This window comes from Scomber japonicus, chromosome 22 (genome assembly GCF_027409825.1).
Source record: "Scomber japonicus isolate fScoJap1 chromosome 22, fScoJap1.pri, whole genome shotgun sequence".
Classification (NCBI taxonomy): domain Eukaryota; kingdom Metazoa; phylum Chordata; class Actinopteri; order Scombriformes; family Scombridae; genus Scomber; species Scomber japonicus.
Genome location: NC_070599.1, coordinates 27,063,147 through 27,085,791, shown reverse-complemented (window position 1 = coordinate 27,085,791; position 22,645 = coordinate 27,063,147). Strand labels below are relative to the sequence as shown.

Below are 22,645 nucleotides of genomic sequence, written 5' to 3'. Positions count from 1 at the left end.
CAACCCCACAGTTGGTATGGTCCAGTAAGATGGACTGAGCATGCCCCCCTACAGGTTACTCAGGCACTATAGAAGGCAGCCTGAAACATGGCTCGGGTCCTTTGTCACTGCTCAGCACCAGGAAGTACTGTGGTAAGAAAAAACTACCTGTTATACAAACTCATGATTTCCAATCCTCAAATAATAAAGAGATAATAAATGTGTTTGTGTGTGCTTCTGGAAACCTTAATGGGAATAAAAAAGCACAGGAAACTTACTTGGATGTTAAATGTAGCTCAGTGTGTGCACCCACCAAACTAGCAATAGCATGCTACCTGGCTAACATGTGGTCTGTGTAATGAATGCTAGTGTATTACCACAATGACTCATATATTTAAGAGTCCTACAGAATATGCATGAAAGCATATTTTTAGGTCAGTAGTCAGTCATCAGTCAGTGTTTACCTTTCTCTTCTTCCACTTCCGGTAACTCCGGTGTTCATAGTTCATTGAAAATAAATGTGTGTGTGTGCAGATACAAATATAGTCTCGCATATATCTGCATTAATAGCATTATATTTAAAAAATCTCTCTCTTTCTATCTCATACACTTAACTTCAGAGTTCACTAACCGCAATGTGCTGTATATTTACTGATACAGTAGATGTGATTCTACCTGTAGCCAGCAGGTGGCAGCACACAATCCCAAGTTTGATTAAAAACTCAACTGGAATCAGTAGAGTTCCTCATGTGTAAATAATGTCATTATACAACAAATAATTACACATATTATTACAAGATATTATAAGATATATTTTCTATTGAACTTTATTGTATAAAATGACTGCACTGAAACAGTAAACTTCACTAATAAACTGGTCAAATATGAAGACTTTAGACTAATGTGAAGGTAAACACACTCATTGATTATATCTGCTGATTATAGATCTCTGACTGAATTAGAAATGACAATAAACAGTTCAAATAAAATACTGAAAGTCTACATTCAGATATTAATGCTTAAACTAGAACCTGTTAAGTATTATTTTAAAGTTATGGTTTATGAAAGGCTGCAGATACAGGATGTTTTAATAACAGCTGTGACTGTGAATAAAAGAGTAAAAGATTAATTACATGATGATTAAACAGCTTCTAAAATAAACCAGATGTTTTACAGACTGAATTTTCTTCATGTTTCACTGATTAAAGAATCAAAACTCTTCACACACTCTGTGCTGAAGTTGCTGAACGGAGCTCCTGCTGTTTATAGTCTGCGGTTTGTTGCACTGCAGAGCTGCAAACACACAGATAGTGAGAAATACGTGTTGATTAATTACCCACAACCAAACCTGAACAAGTTAAATGTTCCATCTGAAACCCGCAGAACCACACGGACAAAAGAAACTAGACCAAAGTTTATTGATCCAGTAAACAAGTTAATGCTGCAGCAACAACAGCATGCTACAAATACATATTATATATGATAAACATTAATAACAGTAAAGTTAATGAGGACATTCAACACAAAGCAACTAACTGGTCATCATGAGATCAGAAACATCTTGTTGAAGTTAAAATATTATTATTATTATTATATTGGATAATATTCCACAAATGTATTTATTTCTAGTTTTTACATTTCACTGTTTATTCACTAAATAAATCAGTTTGTTTTTCTGTTGCTGCATGAGTCTAATTTAGTGAACAACAACATGAAGTATATGAAATCTATAAATGAATGTACTACTGTCTGATGGGCTCTGGAGACCAGTAACAGGCCAGCTGGACGTCAGTGGTTGGACTGGTGTGAAGGTGTGGAGGTCTACCTCAGTGAAGAGTAGACAACCTCTGGCTCTAATGGAGACACTGAACACACACAGTTCAAACAATATGAGACACAGTTGTAGAAAAAACAAGTCTTTTCCAACATCTATATCTTGTATTTTTCTTTTCTTTAAACATAATTTATTACTTTTCCATGTATAACAGACTCATTGTATCAGTATAGTAGACCCAACATTAAACCTACCTCTCTCCTCTCTGCTCTTCTCACTACTGAGTGAGCTGCAGTTGGATCATAATCTGTAACATAAAACACATTCATATTAACCAGTTCTGTTAGTATACTGTTGCAAATGGAATATAAATATTAATACTACTCTTATGACAAATGACTGTCTTTCTTCATGTAGCATTATAATAAGGTTTATTATGGACATTACAAATAGCAGCTTTTTAAAACCACTTCATTTTATCTGAAACAGGAAACTGGACGACTACAGAGCTGCTCGCTGCTGTTAAAACAGGTTTGCACTTTGACCACAAAACAGTCAAACTAAAGTTCACTGCAGTGAGAAACCTCACCAGCTTCCAGACTAGAATCAATATGAGGAAGCTGTTGCTGTGGTTTCATATGCACAGTTTTAAGAACGGCTAAATTATAAACTTTATGTGCTTTTGTCTGTGTGTGTGTGTTGGTAAAAAGCAAGACCAAGATGTTGGCCTTTTTGTAAGTAATGATAACCACAAATAACTGATCTATCCACAAAGAAGAGCAGCTGTACCTCTGGTCCTGTTTGATTTGACGACTCTTTGTCCATAACTGACGTCTTCTGTTGTTTTCACTGCTGAGTAAACTACAACTGAATAATACACTGAAAGATAAAACACATATAAAATACATTACTGATATGAATACAGATGATCCCATTACTGTTAGTATACACCATCTAAATCACATAGCAGTGAGATTATTTATGCCTTTGCTACACTCAATAAAAATACTGTTTTTGGATAATATTAATTACTAAGCATAGCGTAAGTTCAGCTGATTCCTTCTATGCATCCAATTGGTCATGTAGAGACTTCCTCTGCAACTCACCTCCATCTCACATACTGTGTTTGACTTTAAATATGTAATCTTCATTGTCATTGCTGCTCTGTTCTGTACGTGGGGTCTGTCCTCCCTGCCTTGGGTTTCCATCTAATTACATGGAAGGGCAGCAAGCTCCCAAAGCAGCAAATAGTAATACAAGTTTTGACTGAACAAAACATGATGGAAATATGATCAATTATAGCAGCAAACATCAGTTGATAGACTGATTGACTGTTTTTCTTTTCTTTTTAACACCTCTTGCTGTGAGACAAACAGGTGTCAAGTTCAGAAAACAGTAACTAAAAGACAACCGATCTGCCGACTTTTGTTTAAATAAGTTTTTCACTACAAGATGCTACATGTTCAGAGAGTTAGGATTAAAATATGCACTTTTTTTAGAGCAAGTAGATGCAGGACAAACTGTCTTCATGAGAAACAGGAAGCTGGACGACCACAGAGCTGCTAGCTTCTGTTAACTGATTCACCACAAAGTAGAAAACACACTGAGAGCACATCACACTCTGTCATCGACCAGAAGAAACCAAACTGGTCTGTTGCTCTTATGAATACATGAAAACTTATTAATTGTTGATATAAATGCAATAAAATGTTAACTTTCTCAGTGTCCCCATAATCCTAAATGTCCCCACTTTCTAAACCCAGAGTGGTCCTCACAAAGATACAAGTTTAACTCTAAACATAATTTACAATATAAGAATATGATGCAAAATTACATAATGAACTGTAGTAAATGGATGTAAAACACAACTTCAAAATGTTATTAATTAATGTTATTGATTTTTAAAAAGAAGTGAAAAGTTAAATGTTTACTATGAAATGTAATCGTCTGTGTCTGACCTTCAGGTTTCCTCTGATCGCATCCTCTCACCAGTAGAACCAGTAGAACCAGACCACAGACAGGTGGAACAAACCACAACACGGAGAGATTAGAAGAGGAGGAGGATGAAGGAGGAGAGGTAGAGGGGAGGGGAGGTGGAGATGTGGTGATGGGTATCTCTAAAATGAAACAAAAATAATAATAATTTATTATAAAAGCAGATTTACATATTGACTCATTTCAGTGTTCAGAAAGTAATCAGATTACTGAGACTGGTTCAGTTTATTAGACATTAAGCTTTGTTTGGGTAAAATGATCACATGTTACATTTTGGGTTAAATGCTGATAAGTGTCCCAGTTTCATTAGTCAGTGTTAGTAGAGTTAGAAATGTTCTCTCACTATGAATCACTGCTGAAGCTTTAACTTCCTCACCTGTGACAGAGATCCAGCTGGATGGAGACTCTCCATGACTGCTGATGTGACACTTGTAGAGGCCTTCATCAGACTTGGAAACATGGTGGATGGTCATGTGACCTGCAGGCTCAGTCCTGATGAGGGAGCCATCTTTATAGAAATCAGCTGGGAGGTTGGAGGTCTTTGTTTTACAGTGCAGAGTGACATCATCTCCCTCCATCACAGGGAGGACAGGACTCTGCAGGATCACTGGTCCATCTGAACACAGAGACAAACTACAGCATTTCATCATTTACACTCAGCTTCATCAATACTAACTCCACAGTCTGATCTTACCAGTGACAGTGATGTTGATGCTGTTACTGGTTGCTCCCTCTCTGGACTCACACCAGTAAACTCCATTGTCCATTGGGTCGATGCTGTTGATGATACAGAAGGAACCAGCTGATCTTCCCCAGTCTCCACACTCCTTCCTGGTTTCTCTGGTTGTGTTCCTCCTCAGCTTCCATCCAGCAGAGCTGTCGTCCTCCTCACAGCTCAGAGAGACAGACTCTTCTTCAAACATCTGAGATCTGCTGGGACTCACAGTCAGAGAGGCTGAGAGGAGGTTTATTATATTTAGGAAACAACATGAGGAGTCATTTGTATGCAATGTAACACAGAAACACTCAGTAGGTCAACAACATGAATCCTGTTATACAGTTAATGTTTCTCAATGCTGCAGTGAAGCATGACCAGAAGGTGTCACCATATTTACACTCAACCACTTTATGTGTCACATAGTTGTTTAATGTTAATGAATAAAGATAAAAATCCATGAAGTGTTTAAGATGGAGGGAACATTAATGCATTTTAGCCAGATGTTGAAGATGCTAGTTTTACATTGTTTATGATTTAAGGTTAAATCTGTCTGACATATTTATTAATTAGTTGATTTAAATGTTGTATTTAAGTCATCAGGGAACATTTACAGTACGTGTGAACAGTAATGCCTCTGCTGTAAGAAAAACAGTCTGGACACATAAACGGAGAACTTCCTGTAATAATCTGACACTTTATTTTCATCATTCAGAGGAAACTTTACTTCCAGACCTTTATACATATTAAGATATCAGCAGAGTGACCCTTCAACAGCTTTACATCATCAGACGAGACGTTTACTGACCTTGGTTTGTTGAGCAGAACAGCAGAGAGCTCACAACTAAAGAGACAAAAGAACAAACCAGAAACACATCAAATCATCACTAAACTACACAGGTGTGATATATTAATAGATAAATATAGAAGTCATTTAAATGAATAACTCATCCTCTCTTCTATAACTCAGCTGACATGTTATAAGTATAATTATTTAAACCTGGACAGTACAGATTGTACTCACAGAGCCACAGAAGAGATGTTTGGTCCATTCGGCCTCTTGGTGATGTGAGAATGACTTTGTTTGTTCACTGCACATAAACACGACTTCCTTCCTCTGTAGGTGTGATGCTGCTGTGTGGTTCACTCTGCAGGAAACTAATTTAGTTCATATATTATTAGCAGTCACATGAAAACTTTAGTTAACTCTTTATGTATTCTCAATAAAACCAAGTTGCTGAATCAGTAAAAAATAACTAATAAATGAAGTTTGTTGCGAACCTGAAATAATTCAATCAAGTTTCAGAAGTTTTTTATTCATCATGAATCAGAAAGTGACTGATGTTAGAGGGAAAGTTTAACTTCATAAATCAAGAACCTAGACTAAGTAATCAGTGAACATATGTTATTAAATGAAAAGTATGAATTTATTTTTCTTTCTCAGTGTCCTCTCTCACTCTGTAGTTAATGTGCAGTTCTTCGTTCTGCCACCAGATGGCGACACCTGCCTGCTGCTGAACCACCACAGAGCGCTGAAGAGTGGCGGTGAGTAACTAAGTACATTTACTCAAGTCCTGTACTGTAGTTTAATACTGAAGTACTTGTACTTTACTGTAGTATTTCCATGTGATGCAGCTTTATACTTCCACTTCGCTACATTTATATGATAGCTTTGCATCGTTGAACTTCGTTTTTTCTTCTTTCTTCTCCCACGTTAACTAGCTCCACCTCCAGCAGCTACAACAGTAACATGCTGCTCTACTTAGTACTTTTACTGTAATACTGCATACTACATCACTATAATACTGCAGTACTTTTACTGTAATACTACATACTACATCACTATAATACTGCAGTACTTTTACTGTAATACTGCATACTACATCACTATAATACTGCAGTACTTTTACTGTAATACTGCATACTACATCACTATAATACTGCAGTACTGTTACTGTAATACTGCATACTACATCACTATAATACTGCAGTACTTTTACTGTAATACTGCATACTACATCACTATAATACTGCAGTACTTTTACTGTAATACTGCATACTACATCACTGTAATACTACAGTACTTTTACTGTAATACTGCATACTACATCACTCATAATACTGCAGTACTTTTACTGTAATACTGCATACTACATCACTATAATACTGCAGTACTTTTACTGTAATACTGCATACTACATCACTATAATACTGCAGTACTTTTACTGTAATACTGCATACTACATCACTATAATACTGCAGTACTTTTACTGTAATACTGCATACTACATCACTATAATACTGCAGTACTTTTACTGTAATACTGCATACTACATCACTATAATACTGCAGTACTTTATTGTAATACTGCATAGTACATCACTCATAACACTGCAGTACTTTTACTGTAATACTGCATACTACATCACTCATAATACTGCAGTACTTTTACTGTAATGCTGCATACTACATCACTATAATACTGCAGTACTTTTACTGTAATACTGCATACTACATCACTATAATACTGCAGTACTTTTACTGTAATACTGCATACTACATCACTCATAATACTGCAGTACTTTTACTGTAATGCTGCATACTACATCACTATAATACTGCAGTACTTTTACTGTAATACTGCATACTACATCACTATAATACTGCAGTACTTTTACTGTAATACTGCATACTACATCACTATAATACTGCAGTACTTTATTGTAATACTGCATAGTACATCACTCATAACACTGCAGTACTTTTACTGTAATACTGCATACTACATCACTATAATACTGCATAGTACATCACTCATAATACTGCAGTACTTTTACTGTAATACTGCATACTACATCACTCATAATACTGCAGTACTTTTACTGTAATACTGCATACTACATCACTACAATACTGCAGTACTTTATTGTAATACTGCATAGTACATCACTCATAATACTGCAGTACTTTTACTGTAGTAGGATTGGTACAGTAACGTATCTGATATATTTTTTTTTACTACTGCTGGTAAAATATGAGACAAATAAATATAGTATAGTTTCCCTTTTATGTGCCAGAGTAAAAGTGAACAAAACGGAAATACTCGAGTATAAGTACCTTGAACTTTAATGTGGCGGTTTGTCCACATTTATCGTTTCCGGCAGCTTAAAAAATAAAAAATAGTAAAAAAGTTCCCTCTTGTTGCTAGGAGCGGCAGCCTCTCGCAACGTGCGCTCTGATTGGCCCGCAGCCAGTCACCTCGGGCCAATCAGATACCAGTGCGTCCGCCATGAGAATCCATAATCCCCCCCCCCCCCCCATTTTTATTATCATCACTATACTACGATTTATTATCAACACCGCGTTATTATGAGTCTGCGGCTGTTTGTGCTGCTCAGTCACTTCATTATCGATTCTCACTGATCGATACCTGCTGATCCACCTGTGTGCTCACACCTGAGTTTAAACATGTGGGTTTAAACAGTGGAGGGAAAGCAGCGCGTGGACATTACAATGACACAATAATTAATAATAAAACCCAGTGTTTTCTGCAGGGGACTCGGTGCTGTTAGTGGCTGGTGGCTGTAATGGCGGGGGTGTTAAGTGTGAACACACCGGGACGCACTGATTTTCCGGTTGAAGTGAATTCTGTTTCTGCTTTACAAAATAAAAGCACAGAACGTGGAGCAGAGCTGCAGGGATTTGTATCCACATTACAACTAGGCTAGCTGCTCTAAGGTGTGGGTTTATCTGATGCTTGTCTTGAGTTGATGAGGTTTAAAAGCGGTTTACTCAAGCAGAGTCAGTTTGAAGTCTTGCTGACCTACACACCACCCCGACCCCCGACCCCCCTAACTCACTGCTCATGACTAAAACCTACCACGTGGATGTAGATATTTAGAGTCTGAAGGTAGATCTATGGGTTCACTCAAGCCCCCAGGATGAAGCTAGTGGTCAAAGAAGCATTTTTTTGGACATCAACCACAACTCCAACAAAATGACCGGTCTCACTATCAAACTATCCATTCAGTCTGAGAACATTTGGAAAGTCCAGAAGAGTCTCACAGACAGCTAGACCAGAGACCAGCTCGTCTCTTAATGACCTGAATGATGATGAAACCTGTCTGAGGTCCCCGTTCAAGGCAGGTCTGGTCCTCTTTGACCCAACTTTGGCGACGGTCCATCTCTTTTAGATGTTTTATTACAGAAAATGAAAACCAATGACCAACATATTGTCATTGTGTTACTTATTAAAGGAATAAATGAAGACAAATTATTCCCCTATTTGCTATGAAAGCACTTGAACAACCCCATTGTGGGATTAATAAAGGAATATCTGATCTTAAAGGACCCCCAGAGGACCCCGGACCCTACTTTGAGAACCCCTGCCTTGAATCATTTAATAATTACAGCAATAAAAACCTGTTTCAGTGTTCATTTAGGTTCCTGGCTGTTTTAAGACACAATGTGAACCTGTTTTCTTTCAATTAAAGGTGGTGGGCTTTTATGTTGAAAACGGCACGAGCGAGAGGCGGCAGCGCGCGCTATGGTGTCGCGTGCTTGACGTGCCGCTGGCGCTGATGGCGGCGGGGCTCGCGGAGGGTCGCACCGAGGAGGGCGAGAGAGGAGGCGGGGAACCGGACAGACAGAGAGAGGAGGCCCCGGCGGCTGCGAGCGACCGACACACCGACACACTGAGCACCACGGAGCGGGATGAAACGGTACGGCTGCTTCTGCTCTCTTGTTACCGGGAGATTGTACCGTTAACGGCAGCTGGAGGGTCCGTCTGCAGGCTGGTTAGCTGAGAATACACACACACACACATACACACACACACACACACACACACACACACACACACACGTCCAGTCAGTGTGTTCAGACTGCTGCTGTCTACAATAATACGTCTGTGTGTATTAGTGAGGAAATGGAGGCTGTATAGATAAATATGTACATAGTATTATTTACAGCACACTGCCATGTTTTATATTTATATTTATTTATATATGTGTGTATGTGTGTTGCGTTCACTGACCATAAGCCAACATGTTTACCACAAGGCTGTCATTTCATAGCAGATAGCAGTTCCCCTGATGTGCGTGCGTGCGTGCATGTGTTTGTGTGTGCGTGTGTGTGTATGTGTATGTGTGTGTGTGCGTGTGTGTGTGTGTGTGTGTGTGTGCAGCACTGCAGCATGCAGGCAGAACTTGGCCCAATGAGAAACTCAGTACAGACCACCTCGGTTTCCTGTGAGCCCAGCTGAACTCTGCAGTGATGAGGACGTTTAGACCAGTCGCCTGTTTGACTGGTTGGTTAACACAAGCTCAGCAGGTGGTGGAGAGTAACTGAGTACATTTACTCAAGTACTGTGTGGAAGTACAATGTTGAGGTACTAGTACTATACTGTAGTACAGTTTGAGGTACTAGTACTTTACTGTAGTATTTCCATGTGATGTACTTTCTACTCCACTACATTTATTGAACAGCTTTAGTTACTTTTCAGATGCAGATTTGACTCAATGGAAAATATAACAAGCTTTTAAAATACAACACATTGTTAAAGATGAAACCAGTCAGCAGTGTGTAGTCGACTCACATTTCAGATGTCTATGAGTTGTTAACAGCTCCACCAAATACTGATTCTTCCTGTCTAAACGTTTAGACACTATTGCTATATTTACAATACTTAACACATTTTCTCAAACACTGTGATACGCTTCATGATATTTTCTCTTTTTGCAGTAAAGTTGCAGGAATTGGGGTATAAATTGCACCCCTAGAAAATAATGCTAAAATACTAAAAAGATGTCACCAGTGAAGATTCATGTGTCACTTCCTTTGATAAAAACACTGCAGAGGACAAACAACCTGTTCATTTTAAAATAATTTTCTAAACATGAGATTTGTGGTTGAAAAGTGAAGATTTCTGCACAATATTACAAGGAGTCAAAAAAACAGTTTCCCTCCACAAACATTGACTTGTGTTGTTGGGTTTCTGGTCGTCATTTTAGTTCCAGGTGAGATTGAGCTTCAGTGATCAAAGTTTCCACAACATGAAATGCAACAGTTGGTCAAAATCACTGGCGTGTGTTGATTTGGACATTTCATGCACAAAATTACAGTTTCCAGTTGGGACTGATTAACCAACCAAAGCAGCTGATTGGCTCCTGCTGTGTTCATATACGTGGCGTCCAGTCAGTGAAGAGTACTCGAGGAAGGCCGCTGTGTCTGAACACCATGTGAACTAAAGACCCTCTTAAAGCCCACTGATTACTGTACCTCACACTTGTTCCGATACTCAGTGATGGAAGTATTACAGAGACCTGTTGCTCAAGTAAGAGTAGAAGTAACTCAGTGGAAGGTTTTAAAAGCATTTTAGTAAAAGTTCAGAAAGAAGTATTAGTAGGATATTTATTATACTGAATGATACGTCATTGTAAAACGTATTGACGACCCTTGAAATTCTACTGGTTTCATTGCTTTACAACAGAAAGGTATGTAAACAGAAATGAGCCTTTAGATACGACACATTCTGCACATTACCAGGTGTATCTTTATTCAGAGGCTTTGCTAGAATATCTTCACATGATTTACAGATAAAACCCGACGTCATCTCGTCAGCAAGGTGGAAAAAACCTAGTAAACTAAGTCTGCGTCCCAAATCACTCCATCATTGACCCATCTCTGCTTCCTGTATAATAAACTCTGAATGTTTCACTCAGTCAGCAGCAAATCAAGATCTCAGACACTAACTAACATCATCACTTTGTGTTGTCACCATCAGCTGTAGAGTCATGTGACGGTAGTTTTCACATCTTTAAAATGTGTAGCATGGTCGTGTGCGTGCCGTGAACAGCACTGGAGGAACATTTAAGGCTCTAATGTTCTATAGTGGTTATATTTACACACTCAAATGAAATGGCAGAGGTTAAATGTAGAGTGCTGTATAGTGACTATGGAGAGATGTTCAGACACAGCCTGAGTGTTCAGGGCGGATTTGATCCCTGACTTTTGTCTTGCAGGCAGCTTTTCTATATATGTTCATGTTAAGTTTGTGAACTTTGACCAAGTTTGTTATCCAACATGAGAACAGGATATAAATAACAGAAAACCACCAGAAGTACAATGTGTCACCTTTAATGTCAAAGTGAAAACAGGTTCTTACTAAGTGATCTACATTAATTAGACATTTTAAAAGTGTGTACATGATAAAGTGTTTTTACTGTGAAATATAAGAGAGTACAATATTTCCTTCTGGATTTTAGAGGTTTAGAAGTAACGTCGCATGAAATGGAAATACTCAAATATCTTGAAAATCGTACAGCAGTAAAATGATTGTAGTTTGTTTTTGTTTCTTTTGCCTCATATAAATATTAACTAGATCAATCACATGATACTCATTGTGTCGATAAGTCGTTGGAGCAGATATCAGTCTGTGTTTATTGGATCAAATGTTTTGGGGTTTTTTTCCCCAACGTCGTGATGCTCTGCTCGGACAATTTTCTACAAAGCAAATGTATGATATGATTAATTAATCATTTAACATGAGCTTAAACTGACACATCTAATCTCTTTATTAAGTTATTAGTAAAAAGTATTTAGAAAATCCCTCTTTTTTTTGCCTTTATTGTACAGGTTAGTAGAGAGAGAAAACTGGAGTCAGAGAGGGGGCAATGACATGCAGGATAGGACCGTTCAGTGCGGGATTTGAACCGGGGTCGCCTGCAGCGAGGACTGTAGCCTCTACACATTTGGCAGGTGCTCTACCCGCTGAGCTAAACACCGCCGAATATCTATAAAAATCTCAAAAAGTTGCTGGTTTCTGATCTTCAAAACATTATATTTGCTGTATTTTTAGTCTTCTATTCAAATACATGGAAGGTTTTTGATTATGTTAACGTTGGCTTTGGTAAATTGCTAGATGTATTCTTCACGACCTGCTTTCAGGATGTGAGATAAAGATACTGTGTGAAATAAAAGGTAAAGTTCATTGTGGCCTGGCTGCTGCTTTGTTAACAGTTTGAGCAGCTCATGGAAGCAATTAAGGTATTTTTAAACGCTTTGTGCCAGATTGCTGCAATTGGCGCCAATTCTGTGCTTTCCTTCTCTGAGTCATTATAACTCAGTCAAATCTGAACTCACAGACGCAATAAACATATTTATAGATTCAGCGTCATTTACACTTCCAGAGGATATCATTATCTCTGATCGCAAATAAAACCTCCATTAATCTGCTGAGGAATCAGTGGACAACAGAAATATGCTGATGAACTTGATTTAAAGTATTACAGTAAAAGTACTGCAGTATTATAGTGATGTAGTATGCAGTATTACAGTAAAAGTACTGCAGTATTATAGTGATGTAGTATGCAGTATTACAGTAAAAGTACTGCAGTATTATAGTGATGTAGTAAGCAGTATTACAGTAAAAGTACTGCAGTATTATAGTGATGTAGTATGCAGTATTACAGTAAAAGTATTGCAGTATTATAGTGATGTAGTATGCAGTATTATAGTAAAAGTACTGCAGTATTATAGTGATGTAGTATGCAGTATTACAGTAAAAGTACTGCAGTATTATAGTGATGTAGTAAGCAGTATTACAGTAAAAGTACTGCAGTATTATGAGTGATGTAGTATGCAGTATTACAGTAAAAGTACTGCAGTATTATAGTGATGTAGTAAGCAGTATTACAGTAAAAGTACTGCAGTATTATGAGTGATGTAGTATGCAGTATTACAGTAAAAGTAGTGATATATTATTATATATGACATCATTAGATTATTAATAGTGAAGCATCAGTGTTAGAGCAGCATGTTACTGTTGTAGCTGCTGGAGGTGGAGCTAGTTTATACTACTTTATGTACAGTTAGCTAGTTTACACTACTTTATATACAGTTAGCTAGTTTACACTACTTTATATACAGTTAGCTAGTTTATACTACTTTATATACAGTTAGCTAGTTTACACTACTTTATATACAGTTAGCTAGTTTATACTACTTTATGTACAGTTAGCTAGTTTATACTACTTTATGTACAGTTAGCTAGTTTACACTACTTTATATACAGTTAGCTAGTTTACACTACTTTATATACAGTTAGCTAGTTTATACTACTTTATATACAGTTAGCTAGTTTACACTACTTTATATACAGTTAGCTAGTTTATACTACTTTATGTACAGTTAGCTAGTTTATACTACTTTATGTACAGTTAGCTAGTTTACACTACTTTATATACAGTTAGCTAGTTTACACTACTTTATATACAGTTAGCTAGTTTACACTACTTTATATACGGTTAGCTAGTTTATACTACTTTATATACAGTTAGCTAGTTTATACTACTTTATATACAGTTAGCTAGTTTATACTACTTTATATACAGTTAGCTACTTTACACTACTTTATATACGTTAGCTAGTTTACACTACTTTATACAGTTAGCTAGTTTAGTCCAGCAGATAAATGTGAGGGCTGCTGAGATGATTAATGGGAAAGAAGAAAAATCAAAGTTCTGATTCACAAATGTGTTTTCAGTTTTTGGACTTTTTCTCTAATGTTTGATTTTTGCTGAAATATTGGATCATTTGAACATTTATTGACATGAAAGCATGTGAGAAGTGAACTGTGAGCCGACTACACACTGCTGACTGGTTTCATCTTTAACAATGTGTTGTATTTTAAAAGCTTGTTATATTTTCCATTGAGTCAAATCTGCATCTGAAAAGTAACTAAAGCTGTTCAATAAATGTAGTGGAGTAGAAAGTACATCACATGGAAATACTACAGTAAAGTACTAGTACCTCCAACTGTACTACAGTAAAGTACTAGTACCTCTAACTGTACTACAGTAAAGTACTAGTACCTCTAACTGTACTACAGTAAAGTACTAGTACCTCAATATTGTACTTTAATACAGTACTGGAGTAAATGTACTCAGTTACTTTTCAGCCCTGCAGACAGAAACTAAGGAGAGTAACATGACATACAATGACGTCACCAACTGGAATTGATCTTTTGGGGATTTTGGAGATTTTTGGGTTTAAAGCAGTTCCTCGTTGCGATGGTTAAAGTTAGAGGTATGATGTCATCGTCGGTCCTCACAGGGATAGAAGTGCAGATATGTGTGTGTGACATGGAGAGAGAGGGAGCATTGTGCCGGCTGGTGGTTTGAGCCGGTGCAGTGATGAATATCAAACAGGCCTGTAGTAGTGGACGCTTCAGCTGTGTGTGTGACGTACTGTCGAGCTGTTTATCAATAAACTATTGTCTTTTCTTCTTTCTCTCGCTCTCTCTCTACAGTTCAGGATCTCCTATTGGCTGCCGTCCTGTCTCACTCCACCAGCCGGTACACCACCACAGCTGCAGCACCAGCAGGGTTTAGTGGCAGTCGTCAGCACTATTACCTGTGTTTGCTAGTTGAAGTGCAGTGAAACATCAGAGAGGTTTAAACCAGACTTTGCAGCTTCAGACAGACCAGCAGCAGGGGGCGCCACCCTGCAGCTCACCTCTGACCTCTGAGGCTGTGGAGGATAACACCTCTGTTAACAGTCTTCTATCTGATTTGAAGACACTTTTAATTGTGTATGAACACAATTTGGCACCAAGCACCTGGAATGACAACCGTAGCTTGTTAGCTTGAGTGCTACAGGGACTTCTGGAGGCCCCTAAAAATTCAGGGTCCCTGAATCCTTCCTAGTAATCTTGCTAGGTGATGAGTTCAGTTATTTGTTGTCATAAAAATGACTCTGAAACTGTTCAGCTGCTCTGAAAATGTAAATTAGTTTCACTTTGAAGCTACGTGCAGATAACTAGCTAGCTAACAGCTAGCATAGCAGCTTGAATCAAACCAAACAGACCTGCTTCAAAAGTTCAATTGGAAACAATTTACTTTGAAAATGTAGTTGGGCTCTGACAAGGACTACGTGTTCAGCGGCTAACAGCTAGTTAGCGCTAGTGGCTAGCAGTGAGCAGGTAACGGTGGCGCGGGGCTAAGTCCGGGCAGAGCAGGGGTGCGATGGAGTACCACTCCGGTGGCAGCCTGCCCCTGCTGGGGAGACCGCGGTACTGCCCCGGGGCCAACGCTAACGGAGGATACCTGTGTGAGACGGGACACTGCTGCGGAGAGACTGGCTGCTGCACCTACTACTACGAGCTCTGGTGTAAGTTGGTTTTAACCTCCTGTGACCTCGTTGTGTTGATGTTTTCTTTGAATGTGGTTTGCAGTAATTATGCTAGATCTTAGAGATATAGAGTGTAATTTCATTTTTGTGGTACTTCATCCTGTTCTGGTTATTATTTGTATGATTTGTCTCTAGTTATGGTCTACAGACCAAGTCAGACCTTTATTAGACCATGTACAGTTTGCAGGGAACAGATTACATTCACTGGAAATGTTTTTTGCAACCCAGAAAGTTCCCATACTGCACAGCAGACATGTGGTGGTGGTTAGGGTGATGGGGTTCACACCTGCTGTTAGGGTTAGATGACTCAAACCACTTGGTTGAGGTTAAAGAAATATCATAGTTGGGGTTAAGTATTGTAAAAAGTGTGTTATGCTGCTGAATGTGCAAATATAAATATTTAAAATGTATTTATGATAATTCATTTATAAACAGAAGTAATTGTGTGAGGGGATAGAATATCTTCTGTCCAGTGTTTTTACCATTTTCCTGAAGCCTTCAGTATGCTCAGTATTCTTTGGACACATATCTTTGGCAGAATGAAATGTGATTACATCAGTGATTTCGATGAGTCTTTGTGTGCTGGATGGGTTTAAGGAGCGCTTTATTTGTAATATCAATATTCAATATCACTCAATCACGTTAATTTGATTGTGGGAAGCCAAAATCGAGATTGTGAGATCAATGTTGATGTAAAACATAAACCAGGCAGCATTAAGCACCACTACAGCACTACAGAGAGTATTAAATATTTAAAAAGTTGTAGATGAACGGCAGGGTTGTGCAAGGCCAAATGAATCTGTAAAAGGTCCCACTGACATCTTTCCTTGCGTGGTACTACTTCCTTTAGTACATCACCGGGTTACTGAGGTTTTGGGGCCAGGCTGGTTGTTTGTACCTCACTAGGTTCAAATCTAAAATCTAGAAGGATGATAAAAATGTACTTAGACTACTTAAGACTAAAGTGTCTGCAGATTTTTCTAGATTGATAGAGGTACTAGTAGCACCTCTTATAAAAGTAGTTGTTTGTCTGAGTAAAGTTTAATATTTAGTGTGTTTGTATGTTCAGGGTTCTGGCTGTTGTGGACCGTCCTCATCCTGTTCAGCTGCTGTTGTGCTTACCGACACCGTCGAGCCAAACTGAGAGTCCAGCAGCAGCAGAGACAGCGAGAGATCAGCCTGCTGGCCTACCATGGAGCCAACTCATATCCCTCCTCCATGCTGGACCTCAGTAAGACACCTACCTGTCTCTCTGTCTGTGTTTGTCTAAGAGTCATTTTTAAACTCCACTTCCAACGTCAGCACAATGAAGTCAGTTTTTGATTTGTTTTGTAAGTGACTGACGTTCGACTGTCAAGCGATGTGCCTCTTTTCTAATCTGTCGCTGTGACAACGCAGTGGAAATTTACAGCAGAGGCGTCCGCCCTAAAAGGGAATTTCTCAGATTTTCAGGCAGACAACATGTTTATTCCTTTTATGTCCTGCAACCATTCATATCACCATCACAGTTAAAATATATAATCAGTGGTTTGTCATAACTTTCAATTTCAAAAGAAGAGAATGCTCACATCTGCACATTATAATGTATTAGCATGTATGATCTTACCATGATGTTCATCGTTGTGGTTAAACATGTTAGCATGCAAACAGGCACTGACAGGGAAAGTCAGTTGAAAACATCACAGAGAACCATGAACATGTGAACTAAATGTTGTGTGAATCCATCAAGTGTCACAGTAAAAGCTTTGACCTGCTGATGGCACTAGAGTCAGAGGATCATCAAAGTAGTTAGTGTGTTTCCTGTGGGAACACTAAATATATGTTTTAAATTTCATGTCAATCCATGAAGATACTCAAGATATTTCACTCCGAACCATGACTATCAACTTCATGGTGGCACTATAGGAAAAGTTTCTCTGTAGAATTAATCTTTTGACAATAGATTTCCGCACACATTTTTTGATAGCAGTCCATCCAGCAGTTGTGGAGATATTTCAGCGTGGACCAAAGAGGTGGACAGACAAACACAGCCTTCCCTAGAGCCTTCCTGAATGAGATTTCCCTCGTGGACAGATTAAAACCATTGTCCACACAATGCAGCCAGTTGTTTTGTCAGCCAGTGGAAAAATACAGCTCAGCTTCAGTCTTAAAGGGGAATTTCCCCTGAATATTTTGGCTATCATGAGTCTGCACGGAAAATATTTAAATGCAATAAATCAAGAATTATACAACAAGAATCAACTGGGTCAGCATTTCTGCAACTTCACTCTTTATCCGTCTTTCAGGTTTCCTGGCTTCTCTGAAGCTGCCGTCCTATGAGGAGGTGGCAGCTCAGCCCTCCACCCCACCTCCCCCCTACAGCTCCGTGTTCACCACCCCACGATATCCGCAGCCGCCCCGTGCCGCTGACCCCCACCTGCTCACGCAGCATGGCCCGCTGCTGCACAGGCCGCTCAGCGACGGGCCCTCCTCCCTTAGCTCCGACAATAGGTAAGAATGCCGCTAACACTACTGAGTACTGGTTATATTGGGAAATATTAGCAGTACAGGAAACACTGATGATATTACTGGTAATGCTGGTAACTCTACTTGGGATACTAGTAATGAAAATTACTAGGACAACTAGAAACACTAGTGATACTGATGTGAAGACTAATAAATGAGACACTTATACTACTAAGGCCACTACTGCTGCATTGATTACGAGTAATCCTGCTTCAACTTCTGCTACAAGTACTGATTAGTCTTCTGGCATGAATGAAAAATACTCAAAGTTTCTTTGAAATGTTGGTGTATGTTAAGCTGTAGAGTAAGAACAAACTGAGGTGGTCATACACATTTAGCATTTAGATGAATAATGCACTTGTATTTTTACTGTAGCTCCAGTTGTTCCTGCGACTCCTGCTGCCCCTCCTCTCCGTGTAGCTCCTCCCTATCAGCACCCGTCACCTATGAGACTGACACGAGCCACGCCTCCACGCCAAGCGAGGCCGCGCCCCTCACTCTTGATGTCACCATGGAGACCATTGCTGCTGCAGCAACCTGCTTGGAGGTAAATGAGACACGTTTTGCTTCTGAGAGGATGGTTGCCACGGTGGCCATTGACATTGAGGATGCGGATGGTGCAAGAGGACAAGAACCAAGTGCCACGGACTCATCGGTTCCCAACCAGACTGTTACTGTAGCTGTAGTTACCAGGGCAGCCTCCCCACTGTCTCTGGCCTCTCCTGGTTCAGAGATAGTTCTTCCTGTTGGAGCTACGTCTCCCATAAAGCAACATCTTGACTTATCACCATGTTCCTCGATAGTCAGCGCCTGTAGCCCAAGTACACATCCTGATCTAACTATTGTTAACACAACAGTCCCCTCCATCCAGATAATGAGCACTGAGGGCTCAGCTGAGGGCTCCACATCAGGCCCCTCTACGCCAACAGCTACCATTTCTAACAGCCTTACAGCCACCCAAACCCTAGAAACCCTCAATCTAACAAGAACTTTTGATACAGCTAATATCCCTAGTAGCCCAACCTCAGTGCCATCCCCAGATGATGGCAGAACTTTGACCCTGATTACAGGCTCTGCTGGTGTCCCAACCCATGACCCAAATCCTAGCCTTGTGCCAATCCCAGCACCTTCAAACCTTACCCAAGCTTCAGTCCCAGTGCCTACAAACCTTACCCCGGCTCCAGATCCTGTACTGTCAATCCTTTCCCAAGCGCCAGACCCAGCACCTTCAAACCTTACCCAAGCTTCAGTCCCAGTGCCTACAAACCTTACTCAAACTTCAATCCCAGTACTGTCAAACCATACCCAAGCTTCAGTCCCAGTGCCTACAAACCTTACCCCAGTTCCAGGCCCAGTACCAACAGACTTTACCCAAGCTTCAGACCCAGTACAGTCAAACCTTACCCAAGCTCCAGTCCTAATATCGACAGACCTTACCCAAGCTCCAGACCCAATATCTTCAAACCTTACCCTAGTGCCAAACTCATTACCTAAAATCAACCTAATTCCAGATACCACACCTGGCCCTATTCTAAGTCCAAAAACTGCACATTCAAACCTTACCCTAGCTACAGATACAGCACCTAATTCACCTATATTGTCCCCATGCCAGAACCCAGAACTGTCACCTGGGTCAAGTCTAGCCCTGGTTCCTCCTAGCCCAAGGTCAAGCTTGCCCCAACACACAGAGGCTGTTGCTGTTCTTGTATCTTGTCTACATCAGGCTGTTGTACCAGCCAATTCAGGTCCTTCTCTGGTCCTGTCTCAATCTCCAGAGTCTGACCTTATCAGTCAAGTGCCATCAGATGTCCAGGCTAGTTTTAGTCCTGGCTCTGGATCTGGTGTTGGTTCTAGATCAGGTCCTTTGTCTTCTCCTACCCCAACACCTGCAACCTCCTCCCCCTCTTCCTCATGCCCAGCCATAACCATAGAGTCTGCATCTTCTTTTGCTCCCACTCCCCGTGCAGGACTCTCCCCATCCTCACCACAGTCCCTTCCCTTTCATCCTTCCCTCCCCTCCCCTCCAGCCCTGACCTCCACCTCTTTACCAGCTCCTGCTTTACTCCTGGACCCCCTTACTGCTCTGCACCAGTCCGAAAAAGGTGGATCCTCCTCTGGCCACACTTCCTCCCTCTCCCCGTCTCCTCGTGCTACTCAGTCCCCACCAAAACAGACTCTCTTCTCCCCATGTGTTGACATCTTTGAACCAGGACCTCCCAGCTGGGAGGAGGGAGAAGAAGAGCAGGAGGTGGAGGACAATGACGATGATGAAGAGGAGGACATGGGAGCCGATGAGAGCCAGTATAGACATCGGCGATTAACCGGTGACTCTGGGATTGAGGTGTGCAGGTGTCGGGTAGAAGAGGAGGATGAAGAGGACGAAGAGGAGGAGGAGGAGAGGGAAGAGAAGGAGGATGACAGGAGAGGAGGGGTAGCGGAGAGGGATAAAAAAGGAAGTGGAAACACTGATCTTCATGACAGTGTGGACTGCCCTGCCAGAGGTCAGATTACCACAGGGGAAGGACTCACACTGTGTAACCCCACCTCCACCACTACGCCAACGTCTGAAGAAAGTGCTGAAGTCGTCATTGTCATGGAGAGAGTGTGATTTATAAAAGTGGGCAGTTCAATCCATCCAGACAAGGGATGAACAGGAAGTGAAAGGTGGCTTCCACTCTTAAAACTGTTTTTGAAGATCGTTCTGTCTGGAGTGGATATGAATGCATATGGTCCTGATTTTGGAGCTGAGTCACATTAATAAATGTCACTTGTTCAACAGCTGTTAGTCAGACCAGCACAAGTATAGGATGTTTCATAGGTTGTGATTCAACAGAAGGCATTAGCTCATTACTATGTGGTTTCTTCAAGTATGAGATGGACTTTTAATCAGCCATGGGTCCAAGTGTCTGCATGGCGAGTACTTGTGTGATTTAATAAGAGGAGAAGCATCTACTGAGATTGTGTCCGGGGTTGGCAAAGTTTAACAACTACTGCACTACAGGATATCAAGAAAAAACAGGACCCTTTCCGAATGTTGATTCCAACATAAGTTTTACAGTTGTCTCAAAAAACATTTAGCAATCCGCCGTCATATAACATTGAAGAGTTGTCTATTTGTGAAGAATGTCAGTATCTAGCTGGGGCAGCTTGTTGTGATGTGTCTCGTTCGTCAGTTAAAGGTATACAATTGCGTTACATTACGTTTTTCTCACCAAAACACTTGTATCCATGTGGAGAGACAAATGTGTTCAGTCCAGTACCTTTCTTGTTAAACTGTTGTACTATTTTACATTTTTGTCACCAACAGTCGATTAGATGTTCAAAGTCCACACTGTGTGAGAGCCCAGTTTTGTCTTTAAGCCTAATATATCTAACAAGACGCTCAACAAGAAGGGAATGCCTTAAAAAGCAAACGAACTTGCGCTTCATGTCACCCAAAATATAGAGTCACTTATGATCAATTTTTGCAACTTAAAATAGTTTAACATTTAGCAGAAGACACCTCGCTTGTCTTGGGTGATGACGGAGATTTGGAAACGTGCCGGGGACAATTTGGGTGTTTTTGAAATCAAGAGAGACTGATGTAGGAGGATGATTCACTCTGACTGACAGAGGGAAGACTGATTCATTCAGTAGGGGAGACATTTGATGTAGAAGTCTGTCAGGAGAGCGGAATTAAGTGGGTAGTTTATGAAATGGGAAAAGCAGTTTATCAAATTAGATGCATTCATGGCAATTGGGTAGCCAGTTGATCCTGTATGGGAAGGTTTCATGGTGGATGGAACAGTTGGCTTCCTGTGCGTCGGTCTTTCGGGCAGAAAAAAAGCTTTTACATAATGACGAATCAACAATGGAGACTTTTAGGCAGAACAAAGCATCAAACAGAACATTGAACGCGTCATCGCCACCGTCCCTGTTTTTCTGTCTCTTTCCCTGAATTTGAGGTCTGATACAACAGTACGTCGCAGACACCACACAAGCTACTTTCAGTCCAAGTCTAAACCTTTTGCTTTGTGCATCTCTTCATTCATAGACACCTCTTCTCCGTTACCATTTAGAAATCCCTAAATTCTATTGAATGACACATTGATCAATTACATTATCCCACAAAATTCACCAAACAAGCCAAGCTATTTCAGGGCCTTAAAATGAAAGAAACTATGTCATTTAGCATTCATTTCTAGGCCACTGTTGTAACATATTGATGTTCGGTACACTGTCAGGTAATAGACATTATTGTGATTGATATTTTGTGACTGAAAGACATAAAGGTAGAGTATATTTTGTCAATGACAGAGCATTAGTAACATTTGTATAGTACCTTTTGGTGTATTTCAATCCACCTTAAAATCTGAAATTAGTGAAGAGCAATATTTTTCATCAGCAAGAGTCTGTGTGTAAATAACCCCCCGAAAATACAACTGCTTTAGGAAGGGTTGAAAGCCAAGTCAGGAGTAATTTTTGGTGAAGTTTTTAGATGATTGTCA

The 22,645-nt window shown here is 40.0% G+C and overlaps 2 protein-coding genes and 1 long non-coding RNA gene across 3 annotated transcripts; 1 reads left to right on the top strand and 2 right to left on the bottom strand.

The window, feature by feature from the left end:
- Positions 1-1,523: 1,523 nt before the first annotated feature.
- Positions 1,524-2,586, bottom strand: LOC128384199 (uncharacterized). The gene is made up of 3 exons (XR_008324074.1): positions 2,543-2,586; positions 2,008-2,060; positions 1,524-1,844 (listed from the first exon to the last, which is right to left on the bottom strand). It is a non-coding gene; the product is annotated as an uncharacterized LOC128384199 (long non-coding RNA).
- Positions 2,587-3,315: 729 nt separating this feature from the next.
- Positions 3,316-4,857, bottom strand: LOC128383648 (Fc receptor-like protein 5). Its single transcript, XM_053343239.1, has 4 exons — positions 4,842-4,857; positions 4,443-4,703; positions 4,125-4,364; positions 3,316-3,329 (listed from the first exon to the last, which is right to left on the bottom strand). The coding sequence occupies exons 1-4, from the start codon at positions 4,855-4,857 to the stop codon at positions 3,316-3,318; spliced, it is 531 nt and encodes a 176-aa protein (XP_053199214.1).
- Positions 4,858-15,073: 10,216 nt separating this feature from the next.
- Positions 15,074-21,253, top strand: LOC128384056 (mucin-5AC-like). Its single transcript, XM_053343633.1, has 4 exons — positions 15,074-15,632; positions 16,723-16,884; positions 17,939-18,143; positions 18,534-21,253. The coding sequence occupies exons 1-4, from the start codon at positions 15,488-15,490 to the stop codon at positions 20,764-20,766; spliced, it is 2,745 nt and encodes a 914-aa protein (XP_053199608.1). The 5' UTR covers positions 15,074-15,487; the 3' UTR covers positions 20,767-21,253.
- The last annotated feature ends 1,392 nt before the right edge of the window (positions 21,254-22,645 follow it).

What these genes read in the sequence shown, in the direction of transcription:
- LOC128383648 (XM_053343239.1), bottom strand. An exon ending in CATCAACATCACTGTCACTG is followed by an intron (nt 4,365 to 4,442) that starts GTAAGATCAGAC and finishes CTCTGTGTTCAG; the next exon opens with ATGGACCAGTGATCCTGCAG.
- LOC128384056 (XM_053343633.1), top strand. Translation starts at nt 15,488, where the DNA reads ATGGAGTACCACTCCGGTGGCAGCCTGCCCCTGCTGGGGAGACCGCGG. An exon ending in CTACTACTACGAGCTCTGGT is followed by an intron (nt 15,633 to 16,722) that starts GTAAGTTGGTTT and finishes TTGTATGTTCAG; the next exon opens with GGTTCTGGCTGTTGTGGACC. An exon ending in TCCCTTAGCTCCGACAATAG is followed by an intron (nt 18,144 to 18,533) that starts GTAAGAATGCCG and finishes TTTTTACTGTAG; the next exon opens with CTCCAGTTGTTCCTGCGACT.